Below are 12,660 nucleotides of genomic sequence, written 5' to 3'. Positions count from 1 at the left end.
GTTAAGTGCCCTCACCCCTATACTCTCCACCTCTGGCCCTAGTTTTATTTTTTGTTTTATGGGGGGAGCTCAAGAATTGCTTCTGGGGCTGGAGCCATAGCACAGCAGGGAGGGCATTTGCCTTGCACGCAGCCGGACCCGAGTTAGATTTCCAGCATCCCATAGGGTCCCCCGAGCACCGCCAGGAGTGATTCCTGAGTGCAGAGCCAGGAGTAACCTCTGAGCATCGCCGGGTGTGACCCAAAAAGAAAAAAAAAAGAACTGCTCCTGGCTCTGTGCTCAGGGCTGACTCCTGGCAGGGCTCAGGGGGCTCCTGTGCGGTGCTGGGGGTGGGGCCCCGTTCCCTCACTCCCCGTGACTCGAGTTCTCAACGTGCAAGAGACACCCCCCGTTCGCCGGTAGCCCAGGGCGAGCTGTCAGCGCATGTGCACGCACTGCTGAGCCCCGTGACATGCCATGGCACGGGTGACCTCCCAGGGCACGGGCGATGCACGCAGTGGTTTATTATACACAACTGAATCCGTCCACACCAAGGGGCGAGGCTAGGGCCCTGGTCCTGAGACAGGGCAGGTCTAACCCGAGGTCCCAGGGGAGGGGACGTGGCAGAGCCCCGAGCTCTTCCTCTACCTGCCCCCCCCCCCGCCCCCCGCCCCAGGACCCTGGGGCTGTGGGGTCTGATGAAACTGAAGCTTGCGGGGAATCCTGCGAGCCCCCTCGTAGTCCTCCTGGGGCTGACGCAGACCGGGGGGAGCAGCCAGGCCTGGCAAGGTCCCCCTTCCGTCCTGGGGGCTGCAGCTCCCGGCATTAGCACGGCTGTCCTGTGTGCAGCGTGGGCTGGAGGCGGGGGCTGGCAGGGGGAGGGGGCCAGGGGGCGGCGGCTGGCACTGGCCCAGTTCTGCTAGAGGGGTGGGGGCGTCTGGGGCTGGGGTTCGAGGCGGGGCAGGGTCTTGCAGGCCAGGTCGCCTTCCGCGGTGGCCCCTGGCTTGCTGGCTGGGGTCTCAGTTCTCAGCGGCCAAAGTCCTCAATATATTACTGTTTCTTTCCTTCCTCACACAGAGGGGGTCTGCGCGGGCAATTTCAGGGCCACCTGGCCTGGTGCTGGGGGGTCACTGTGGGAGGGAAGGAGAAGGAAGCAATTAGGAGGGTCCCGAAGAACATCAACCTCCCCCCAGCCCCCACCTCATCCTTCTGAGCTGGTTCCCCCTGCGGCCCACTGTTGGATATCATTGGTTTGTCCTGCTCCCCTTGCCACAAGGATCTTAGGTTTATCAGTCACACCCATCAAAGTGCTCCCGAGTCACTCCCATTCCTTTGTTTAATCTGTAACCACTTCTACCAGTTTTTCTGCTCTTCCTCAGTCTCCCCACCCCAGTCTCCCCACCCAGCTCTCCTGCCCGCACCCCTAGACTGCCGGCCCCCTCCTACCTTGTGCCAGCATCCGGGCACCGGCAGCCCATCGGGGCCCTGGAAGAAAGGGGTGCGTGTGAGGGGGGCTCGGCTGCCCGGATCACTGACAGGTGCAGCTCTCCTGAGGCTGGGTTACCCCAGAGGAGGCCAGACACCCACCTGGGGTCTCAGGAAGTCTGGGGGAGGGTCCTGAGAACGTTCAGTAATGCTGCCCCAAGTAAGGGGGAGGCAGAAAGGGGAACCCCCTAGTTCTGGGCTCACCTCGAACCCTGTGCCCTGTGGCTGGGTGGGGGGGAGACAGGTGGGCTACAGCTATCAGGATTCATGGGGTGTGTGGGGGTCCCAGGATCCAGCCAGGGGGTGGAGAGAGGGATGAAGGGGCCAGGCAGCCTGGAGACCCCTGCATCAGCGTCCTGAGACCCGCGATCCCCCGGACCCACCTGCTCAGGCCTAGCAGGGTGGAGGCGGGAAGAGCAATGAGGGGGTGTAGCACAGATGGGGCCGGGCGTGCGGGGGGTGTGGGGTGGCGGGGCGTGACTGAAGGTGGGCGGGTGTGCAGGGGGTGGACTTCAGGGCGGGCAGAAGGTCGGGATGAGGCGGGGCGTGCAGGGGGCGGGCACAGGAGGGTCAGATGGAGGAGGCGCCATGCAGAGCAGGGTGGGCGTGCAGGGGGCGTGGCGTGCCGGAAGGTGGGGGCCCCAGGCCTGCCGGAAAGCGCCAGGTGTGCAAAAGATGAGCAGCTCTGTGCCTCCTCGAGGGGTCCCGGGCCCCCGGCGCAGAGGCCTGAAGGCAGAGGACGGGCCCGGGTCGGGCGGGGGCGTCTGCTCGGGAAGGTCCTTGGCAGACTGACGGGCCCTGGGTGCGGCCCACGGCGCTCTCACGTACCACAGGGCAGGGCTGGTCCAGGCCCGGTGGCCCCGGCTCCCCCTTCTGACCTTTCACTCCCTTGCGCCCAGGGACTCCTCGTTCACCCTGCAAGAGTGAGGCTGGGGGTCAAGCCGTGCCCCCTCCCCCCGCGCCCGGCCCCCTAGTGCCCCCCGGGCGCCCCGTGCCCACCTTCTCTCCCCGATCGCTCTGCTCTCCCTTCTCCCCGCGGGGTCCCGGGAAACCCTGCAAGGACGAGAGGGGAAGCGTCAGGGCGCAGGGCAGGCCCCTCCCCCCAACGGCTCGGCCAGCGACGTGCTGGACCGACACCCGCGCTCTCTGTGGTGCCGGGCGGAAAGTGGCCAGCTCCGATGTCCGTGCCAGCCCCACCCTCCGGCCCTGCCCTCCGCGCTCAGGGCTAAGAATACAGCGAGACCGGGGCCGCGAGCGGGGTTAATTTTTCATCTATCCATCCACTGTCATCTACTGATCTACTGCTTGTCAATCGCCACCCACCATCTATCCTTCGCCACTCCCCATCCACCTGTCTGTGCGTCCTTCCCTCCACCCACCCACCACCCACACTTTTCACCCATCATCCATTAATTCTATTGACCCATGAACCCATCCATCCATCTACCATCTATTTATCCTCATTCATCCATCCAGGCACCACCCAGACACCCACCCACCCATCCATCCATCCATCCATCCATCCATCCACAAACCCATCCACCCACCACCCACACACCCATTCGTCCACCCATCTATCCATCTACCATCTGTCATTACTGTCCATCTGTTCTCTTGACCACACACACATCCATCATCCACTACCCACCCACCATCCATCATCCATCCCCTCACTCACCCACCAACTGCTCACACATCACTTTTTCACCCATCATCCATTAATTCTATTGACCCATGAACCCATCCATCCATCCATCCACCATCTATTTATCTTCATTCATCCATCCATCCATGCAGCACCCAAACACCCACCCATCCATCCACAAACCCATCCATCCATCTGCCCACCCACACACCCATCCATCCACCCACTCACACACCCCCGCCTACCCACAAACACCCATCCATAATTCCACCCTCACCCACCCATCCATCCATCCACTCATCCATCCACACAACACACACCCATCCACCCATCCACCCTCACATCCACACATCCACACACACACACCCATCCATCCACCCATCCATCCATCCATCCATCCATCCATCCATCCACTCACCCATCCACACAACACACACCCATCCACCCATCCACCCTCACATCCACACATCCACACACACACACACCCATCCATCCACCCATCCATCCATCCATCCATCCATCCATCCACTCACCCATCCACACAACACATCCACCCATCCACCCTCACATAAACATATCCACACACACACTCATCCATCCAAGCACCGACCATCTATCCATCTGTCCACCCACACCCCTGTCCATCCATCCATCACCTACCCATCTATCACTGATTTTCCACCATCAATCCGTTGATTGGCCTGTCCCAGCCATCCTTTCATCCTCCACCATCCCCCATCCCACCCGCTCTTCCTCACCCCTCCACCACCACCTCTGGGCTGTGAACTGAACTGGGGCACCTGGGACCCCGACCCGTTACCATGCCAGCCTCCCCCCACGAGCCCAGGCCTCAGCCAGCCAGGACCAGTGGGCAGGAGGTTCACTCACGTCCAGCCCTGGCTCCCCGGCTCTGCCCTGTGGAGAGAGGGGGGGACAGGGTGAGAGGGGCTGTCACCCATGGGCAGGGCTGCTGGGGCTCAGCCTGGGAGACGGGTGGGTGCGGTGGGAGGGGCCCACCTTCTCTCCTTTGGTTCCCGGCAGCCCGATGAGGCCCGGTGGGCCCGCTGGCCCCTGCGGGAGGAGGGGGATCAGAGGCGCACCACCGTGGCGACGGGGACAGACAGACAGACAGAGTTTAGTACTCACGGGCGGCCCGCTGGGGCCCCTGTCCCCTGATGCTCCCTTCTCGCCTTTGGCGCCATCAAGGCCCTGGAACGGGAGGAAGTGTGTCAGCGGGACAGGGGTGGGGCAGGGGCGAGACAGGGGAAGGGCGGGGCCTGGGGGGGCGGAGGGGCGGGGTTACATGTGGTGGTGCTGGGCTGGGGTCCGCCTTCCCCGTCTCACAGCCCCCAAGGCTCATGGGTGAGTCTGTGGTCTCCCTACCACATCCCACAGGAGGACCCCCCCCTCCAGGGCCGGGAGGAGCCTGGGGGGTCAGGAAGGAGCTCCTGGACCTCTCGCCTGCCAGGATCTGGGGAGCACCAGTGCCGACCTGGACTCAGAGGTAACACAGGGTCCGGCTGGGGAAGGGAAGGTGGGGGAGCACGACCCTCAGGACCCAGGGGGCCGGTCACTCAGCCTATCCCCCCTGTCTGAGCCCAGCAAGATGCAGGAAGGACTGTGGGGCGGCGGAAGGGGTGATGGTGACTTTACTTCGTTCCTTGACAAGGCTTTCTAGAACATTCCAGAACACTTGATTAGTGGTTTTTTTTTTTTTTCGTGTTAGGGGTTTTGGTTTTGTTGGGGGGTTACCTGGAAGTGCTCAGGGGACTATATGGGGTGTCAGGGATCAAACCCGGGTCAGCTGCATGCAAGACCACCACCCTCCCCTGGCTCCAGCCCTCCGGAACTTTTGAACGAGGAGTTGAGAGCAGGAGGAGTTGGCGACTATAGCCCAGAACTCACCTTGGGGCCCGGGACTCCCTGCAGGCCCTGGGGGGTGCAGCAAAGTTCAAGCCGGGGTGCTGGGTGCCCTTCCCTGCCCGACACCCGCCCGCTCCACCGTCCTGCTCTTACCACGGGGCCTGGGGGCCCGGGGGGCCCGGGGGGGCCCGGCTCCATGGTGACCTGGGCCTGGGGAGGCGAGAGAGGGGTTGGCAGCTGCGGGCCCCTGCGCCCCTCACCCCACAGCGCCCTGCAGGGCTCTCAGCGGGGGGCGCCACTGGGAACTCCCGGCCCTGCGGCCCCTCACCAGGCTCTCTGCGGCCCCCGCCGGCTCTCCCTTCTGCCCCTGGAGGCCAGCAGGACCCTGCAACACGGGCAGACTCGAGCTGTTCTGATCCCCCCACAGCCGCCGGCCACAGCTCTGCAGTGGTCCCGGCTGACCCCCCCCCCGGGGTCCCACCCTCCCCTTTGGCACCCCCAGATGGTGCTGAGCTGAGCTGCAGGCGAGGGGGTGTCTGTGGGCCGCTCCTGGGACCCCGGACGCCCTGACTCCAGCACGACGCCTTCTGGGGGTGGGGCACCCAGGCAGCCGCGGGGGCCGGGGCCGATGGAACCCGAGGCCAGGGCTTGCTGGCAGCCTGGAGGCCCAGAGCCGGGCGGCAGCTGAGAATTTCCCCACAAGGGCCTGACCCCCTGGGCTAGGCTGGGCCCGGGCCCGCCCGCCCCAGAACACCAGGTCACATACCGGGAGGCCTGGCAGCCCCATCTCTCCCGCGTCCCCTTTGGGCCCCGCCGGCCCCGCCTCTCCGGGGTCTCCTTTAGCTCCTCGGGGGCCCTGAGAGCCAAGGGGCAGAGGTCAGTGCGGGGGGTGGGTCAACCTCGTCCAGCCCGGCCCGCACCTCAGGAGTCAGGAGGTGCCAAGGGCAGGAAGAGTCGGGTCACCCCTGCGTCTAGCTGCAGGAGACCCTGCCGCAGAGCCCCCCGCTCGCCCAGCCTCGCCCCTGCCAGCGACAGCCCCAGCCCTGCCCAGGCCGCTCCCGGGAGGGGAGACCCTCGGCAGAGCCCGAACAGTGCCAGGCATGTGTGCTGGGCTGCCCGGCTCTGCCCACCCTCCCCCACACCCTCATCAGCGTGCACGGAGACACACACAGCACACACCACCTGCACACGCGTGCAGACGCACTCAACAGGCACGTATACACACAGCAAACACAAACACAGTGCACACTGGCATAGACGTGCGTGATACAGGAACACCCCCACACAGCACGCACACGCCAGCACACACGTGAACACAGACACGGACGCAGACACCACATGCCACCACCGCAGCGTCACCCGAGTCGAGCCCAGAGACCTTCTCCCCGTCCGCTCCCGGGGCGCCGGGCAGCCCAAGTTCACCCTGGGGGGAGCAGAGACAGAGGGTTACCCAGGCCCAGCTCCCACCCTGCTGAGAGCGAGCGGCAGGCCCCTCCGTGGGCCTCATCTCTACTTTGGTTTGGTCTGGGGGCCACACTCAGCAGTGCAGGGTCTGGCTCCTGGCTTGGTGCTCAGGGCCACTCCTGGCTCTGATCTGCAGCTGACTCCTGGCTTAGTGCTCAGGGCCACTCCTGGCTCTTCTGTCCTTGCGGCTGACTCCTGGCTTAGTGCTCAGGGCTCACTCCTGTGCTGGCAGGCCTTGGTGGGCCCTGTGCAGCAGTGGGGACAGACCCCGGGAGGTGGGGACAGACCCCGGCCCTGGGGGTGAGGAGGAGGCTCTGGAGACAAGGGCCAGGCCCCCTGCCCCACACCCCTGCTGTCTCATTGCTCACCTTGGGTCCGGGGTATCCTGGTGGCCCCGGGGGCCCCTGAGGTCCAGGAAGTCCCTGTGGGTGAATGTCAGGCCAGTCGGTGTCCAGGCAGAGTGTGCTCTCCACCCCGCACCCCTGCCCTCTCTGGGGCCCCAGTAAGGATGCCCTCCACCCTGCACCCCTGCCCTCTCTGGGGCCCCAGCGAGGATGCCCTCCACCCCGCACCCCTGCCCTCTCTAGGGCCCACCGAGGATGCCCTCCACCCCGCACCCCTGCCCTCTCTGGGGCCCACCGAGGATGCCCTCCACCCCTCACCCCTGCCCTCTGGGGCCTCAGCCAAGCCCACACTCCCATGGGAGAGAATCCCTCTGCTCCCGGGCGGGTCAAAGGGCGCCACCAGTGTCAGGAGACCTGGGTCCCCGAGACGCCAAGCCCGAGCCCCGCCGTGCCGAGAGTTGTCTGCCCAGACCCAGGCCTTGGTGGAGGTTGTTTCTGTCTCCCCTCGGCGTGTCACACTGCCCTGCTGGTCCACGCCACACCCCACACCACACCCTCACTGCACCCCACGGCCCAGGCCCCTCGACCGTCTGCTTGTGCTTCCCTGAGTCTCCCGTGGGGCCCTGGGGGCCCCCGCCTGCCTCTGGTGACACCAGCGTCCTCTCTGGGAGTCTGGGAATCCCAGACCAGCATCCCCCTGACTGCTCAGGCTGCCAGGCCCCGGGCGGGCTCAGAGCCTCTGCCCCTGGCGCTGGGCGGCCACGTGCCTCCAGACTCACCAGGGCCCACTAGCGGCCTGAGCGCCCCAGGCAGGGTCCCCTGGAGTCACCCTCAAGGGAGGACTCCCCAGTGATGCTCAGGAATGACTCCTGGCGGGGGAGACGGACCCTATGAGGTGCTAGGGATGGAACCTGGGTGGGCGTGTGCAAGGCAAGACCCCTCCCCCCCGCCGCACTTTCCTGCCCAGGATCTTCCCTTTCTTCCTCAACAACCACCCGCTGCTCCCCCCTGCCCCCCCCCGCAGTGAGTCCCCCCTCACAGTCTGCGTGAAGGAGCCCCACCCGGGAATGCACAGTGGAGATGAAGGGGCCGCCCCATCCCCTCCCAGGGCGGGGGAAACAAGACAAACGGGAGCTCGGTACCCTCAGCGCGTCCAGGATCCTGCCATCATAGTCGATCACCACCGTGTCCCCCTGCTCGCCCTTCAGGCCCGGGAAGCCCTGCGGGACAGGGCGGGGGGCACAGCTTCAGGGGGGCTCCTGGACTCCGCGCCCCCGGGCCCCGCCACAGGCCGCGTCCTCCTCACTGGGACGGGGGCCAGTGGGTCAAGCTCCCGCCAAATCTGGGCGCAGTGAGGCCAGACCCCCGAGTTCTCCAGGGAATGGGGAAAGTCTGGGATTGATCAACTCCCCTTTGGACTTTTTCTTTTTCCTTTTGGGTCACACCTGGCGATGCTCAGGGGTCACTCCTGGTTCTGCACTCAGGAATCACCCCTGGCAGTGCTCAGGGGACCATATGGGATGCTGGGAATCGAACCTGGGTCGGCCGAGAGCAAGGCAAACGCCCTCCCCGCTGTGCTATCACTCCAGCCCCTTGGACGTTTTTTTTCTTGAGAGGGCCACAGGAAGCGGTGCTCAGGGGCCACTTCTGGCTCTGCACTCAGGAATCTGCTGGCAGTGTTGGGGGACCCTATAGGGTGCTGGGAATTGAACCCCGGGTCGGCTGTGTGCCAGTTGGCTTTGTGTATGTGTGTGTGTGTGTGTGTGTGTGTGTGTGTGTGTGTGTGTGTATGTGTGTGTAGCTCAAGGGCTTCCTGATTGGCTGAGCTTCACAAGGGCGGGGCCTGACGCGGCCGGATTGGCTGAATTTCGTCGGGGCGGGCCCCCTTGGAGTGCCACTGGCCTGGCGGAGCTGCGGGGTCCCCTTCCTTACCCGCGGTCCCACGGCCCCGTCGGCCCCTCGCTGGCCCGGCTCGCCCTGTGGAGAGGAGGCTTGGCAGGAGCCCTGCTCTGCGCGGCCGGGCGCCCCTCCAACGGACCCGCCCCGCAGGCGGTGGGCCGAGCCACGCGGACTCAGGCCCGGCCCGAGCACTGTCTTTCCCCAGGGGAGCTGCTGGGAGTGGGGGCAGCGCACAAGACTGTCTCCTCTGATCCCGGGTGCCCTTTCTCCCCGGCTGCCCCGTGGCAGGTGCTGTTCAGCAAACAGCGCACTGGGCCGGCTTCCAGAACACTCCTGGGCGAGGGGCTTGTGGCACCGGGGTGGGGGACAGCTGGGATGTGGCCAGGGCTGGGCCCTCTGAGGAGGGGTCGGGACCTGGCCCTGGGAAGCCACCAGCCCTCTGGCTCCCTGTCTAGCTCGGGCCAAGGACAGGTACCTACCTTGGGCCCTGGGGGTCCAGGAGGCCCAGGCTGGCTTGGGGACCCGTCATCTCCCTGGGGAGACAACAGCAGGATCAAGGCTTGGGGGAAAGGCCTCCCCCGGCCAAGGAACTTTCTGGAACACAGGGCTCACTCCTGCTACCATCACTGGTCACACAAGGTTGGAGGGGGGAAACAGAGTCACGGGCTCTGCTCTGAGGGTCTGTGGGGACCCCAGCCATGCTTGGCCCCCGCGGTGCTGTGGCTGCTGCTGGCCTGGTGGGGGGCCACACTGAGACGCACTGACCAGACGGGAGGGAAGGCGGGAAAAGGAGAGAAGGAACAAGTGAATGGCGTTACTGGGGAAGACAAGGAAGGTAAGAGAATGGATGAACCAGTGAACAAATGACATAACTGGCGGCGAATCAGGAAGATGAACACGTGAATGATGAGATTAATGAGTGATGAGGAGAGTAATGATGAGTGAATGAATGATGAGGAGAATGAATGATGAGTGAATGAATGATGAGGAGAGTGAATGATGAGGAGAGTGAATGATGAGTGAATGAATGACGAGTGAATGAATGACGAGTGATGAGAGTGAGTGAATGAGTTGAATGATGAATAGAGAAGAATGAGCGAGGAAAGGAATAAATGAGAAGGAATGTGCCGCGAATAGTGGTGGGATGAATGAGTGACATTCTCTACTTGTTCCTCATTCGCGATGAGATGAGAGAATGAATGCCAGGGAGTATGAATGATTAGTAAATGAGCTGACGAGAGGAATGAATGACGAGAGGGGAGTGAGTGAGAGATGAGTGATGAGTGGGAGTGAAGGAATGAGGAGAGGGAAGGAAGCGGAGGATGATGAGCTGGACGGATGTTGAGACCGAGGACCGTGAGCGAGGGACTGGATGCGCAGCAGGAAGACACAGCAGGAGAGATGTGTGACTGCGTGAGCAGAGCGGAGTGACAAGCGGGCGAGCTCAGGGCTCCTGAGGGGAAGAAGGTCCCCCCCAGGAGACTTGGCCCGACCCTTCTCTCCCGTCAACCCGACATGCAGCACCAGAAGCCCTGTCACTTTCCCCCGAGACACTGGGCTCACCGTGAGGGGGCGGTGGGGGGCTGAGGAGGCCCAACCAGCCGTGGGACCCCAAGCCCCTGGGCTACTTGCTCCAGGGTCCGCCCGGCCGCTGCTCCCCGCCCTGCTCCCCCATGGCTGACACTGGGGTGAAACCTTTTTGTGTCTCCACTGAACAGAGCCCTGCGCCCCCATCAGTGGGAGGAAGCACTCACCCGGGGCCCCGGGGGTCCCTCTGGGCCCTGGAACAAGAGGGGGAAAGGGTTAGAAGTTCTGGGTGCCGGAACTGACTCCGTAGTTTATGGCTGCAGGGCTGACCAGGGCTGACCAGGGCTGACCAGGGCGCCACCAGGTCCCGCCTGCCTCTGGGGCCCCGAGGAGAGGGGTGAGCAGGGAGGGGTGGGGACAGGTACTGACCCCCTCCCTCCCGAGAGCCCCCTGAGGCTTCTGCACCAACTGCAGGAGCAAGAGGTGGACTCTGGGGGCTCAGGTGGCAGACGGGTGGGCAGAGCACCTGGGTCCAGGCCGCAGAGGGGTAGAGGGAGAGGCCGGGAAGAGGGAGGGGTGGGGGAGAGAGGGAGGGCAGGCGGGAGGGCATGGGGAGCGTCAGGAGCGGGGGGGGGGGGGGCTGACCTGCGTGCCCAGCAGTGGCCCTGGCGTCTCAAGCCACCAAGGGCTCAGGGGCTGGGCTGGCCCTGGGGGCTGGGTGGGGGTTACTCGGGGCCCTGGTCGGGCCAGTCCAGGATGGGGTCCTGGGGATCCCACTCTCCCGCTCTTACCGTGGGGCCCTGTGCCCCCCGGGGTCCATCCTTCCCGGGGCCTCCAGGTGGACCCTGTGCCCCAGGGGGTCCTGGAGGCCCCGCAGCTCCATCGTGCCCCTGGGCTCCCTGCAAGAGACGGGGCCCGGGTTGAAGTGAGGAGGTGGGTCTCACCCTGCAGAAGGGGACACAGTCCGAGTCCCCAAGGCTTCCCTCTGAGAATGGGGGGCCTCAGACAACCCAGGAGGGCTGGCTGGGAGAGGAAGCCACTCCTGGTGTTCCTGCTCAGGAGCTACAGAACTTTCTCCAAAGGCCCTGAGTCCCTGACATGGGGCACGGGGAGGATGGGGGGAGTAGCAGGGGGAGGGAGCACGGCGGGGGTGAGTCAGCCACACTCTCAAGAGAAGACCCTGGGGCAGAGGCCCACACCAGGGCCCCCGCCCCCAGGGCCCTGTGGGGTCCGACCTCAGTGACGCCCCTAAACCAGCCTGACAGCGCCCGCCCGGTCAGTGCGGGCTCCAGGGGCACTGCCGTGACCCCGAGGCCAGGGCTGTCTTTCAGACAGTGTGATGGGGAGGCAGCACTCCCGGCGGTGATCAGGCGATGCCAAGGACTCGAGTTGGGGCTCTGCCAGCGCTGGAACGCCCCCACGCACTCCTGGCTGGGAGCAACCCCCCTGCAAGCTCCTAACAGTCCCCCTGTACCCTGCTAAGCAGAAACTCAGCTCCCAGCATCCATGCCACACGCACGCACACACACGCGCACACACACGCGCGCGCACACGCACACACATATGCACATGCGCACACGCATGCAAGCTCACGGCTGGGGCAGTCACACTTTCCTGGGGGTCCTGCGTTCGGGGGCGGGGTCCAAACCTGGTTTTTGGTTTGTGTTTTGGGGCCACACCTGAAGGTGCTCAGGGCTTATTCCAGGCTCTGCACTCAGGGATCCCTTCTAGAGGGGCTCAAGGAACCCCGTGGGATGCTGGGGATTGATCCCGGCCCGGCTCCAAGCAAGCCAGGTGCCTGGTTTAGCCCCTGAGCTCTCTCTGCAGCCCAGTAGCTTCTCTGAGGGGGCCCAGTCCAGTGTTCCCCACCTCCCACGCACGGTGAGTGTAGAGGGTGCTGGCGCAGCCTGGGCCTGAGCGAGGTGCTGAGCTTTCAGCTAGGAGTGAATGAAGTGTAACAGGCAGCGGGAGTGGGGCCAGAGGTGTTGGGCGGGGCTCAGGGAGCAAGGGCGGAGCTTGAAGACCAGGGGCGGGGCTTAACGAATGGGCGGGACCTGAGCGGGGCAGGACAGATGGGTAGAGGTGGGGCCTGAGGAGCAGGGGAGGGACAGATGAGTAGGGGGAGGGACCCAAGGGCGGAGCTTGAATACCAGGGGCGGGGCTTAAGAAACAGGCGGGGCCTGAGAGGGCCGGACAGATGGGTAGGGGCGGGGCCTGAGGGGCGGGGCGGAGCCTGAGGAGCTGGGGCGGGGCCTGAGGAGTAGGGGAGGGTAGCTTGAGTAGTAGAGCTGGGGCTTATGAACTGGGGGCGGGGCTCGAGGAGTAGGGGAGGAGCCAGAAGAGGAGGAGTGGGGTTTCCTGCACTTAGGCAACAGCCGGGATGCAGGAGATCAGCTAGACCAACCTCAGGCAGGGGCCCAACCGCCCTGTTTGTTTCTGGGGGTCGTGCTCATT

At 64.7% G+C, this 12,660-nt stretch overlaps 1 protein-coding gene across 1 annotated transcript in view; it reads right to left on the bottom strand.

The window, feature by feature from the left end:
• Positions 1-683: 683 nt before the first annotated feature.
• The window catches only part of LOC101544629 (collagen alpha-1(XXIII) chain), an 18,428-nt gene continuing 6,451 nt past the window's right edge, over positions 684-12,660 (bottom strand). Inside the window, exons 5-21 of the mRNA XM_055124550.1 lie at positions 10,998-11,105; positions 10,434-10,460; positions 9,159-9,212; positions 8,713-8,757; positions 7,923-8,000; positions 6,805-6,858; positions 6,351-6,395; positions 5,739-5,828; positions 5,126-5,182; positions 5,015-5,041; positions 4,256-4,318; positions 4,127-4,180; positions 3,998-4,024; positions 2,464-2,517; positions 2,293-2,379; positions 1,426-1,464; positions 684-1,109 (exon numbers count right to left, since the gene is read on the bottom strand). Coding sequence (XP_054980525.1) covers positions 1,107-1,109; positions 1,426-1,464; positions 2,293-2,379; positions 2,464-2,517; positions 3,998-4,024; positions 4,127-4,180; positions 4,256-4,318; positions 5,015-5,041; positions 5,126-5,182; positions 5,739-5,828; positions 6,351-6,395; positions 6,805-6,858; positions 7,923-8,000; positions 8,713-8,757; positions 9,159-9,212; positions 10,434-10,460; positions 10,998-11,105 — 912 coding nt within the window. The 3' untranslated portion in view covers positions 684-1,106. The remainder of the gene's footprint in view (positions 1,110-1,425; positions 1,465-2,292; positions 2,380-2,463; positions 2,518-3,997; positions 4,025-4,126; positions 4,181-4,255; positions 4,319-5,014; positions 5,042-5,125; positions 5,183-5,738; positions 5,829-6,350; positions 6,396-6,804; positions 6,859-7,922; positions 8,001-8,712; positions 8,758-9,158; positions 9,213-10,433; positions 10,461-10,997; positions 11,106-12,660) is intronic.

The sequence above is a fragment of the Sorex araneus genome, chromosome 2 (assembly GCF_027595985.1).
Source record: "Sorex araneus isolate mSorAra2 chromosome 2, mSorAra2.pri, whole genome shotgun sequence".
NCBI classification, from domain to species: Eukaryota; Metazoa; Chordata; class Mammalia; order Eulipotyphla; family Soricidae; genus Sorex; species Sorex araneus.
This window is presented reverse-complemented; position numbering and strand designations above follow the sequence as displayed.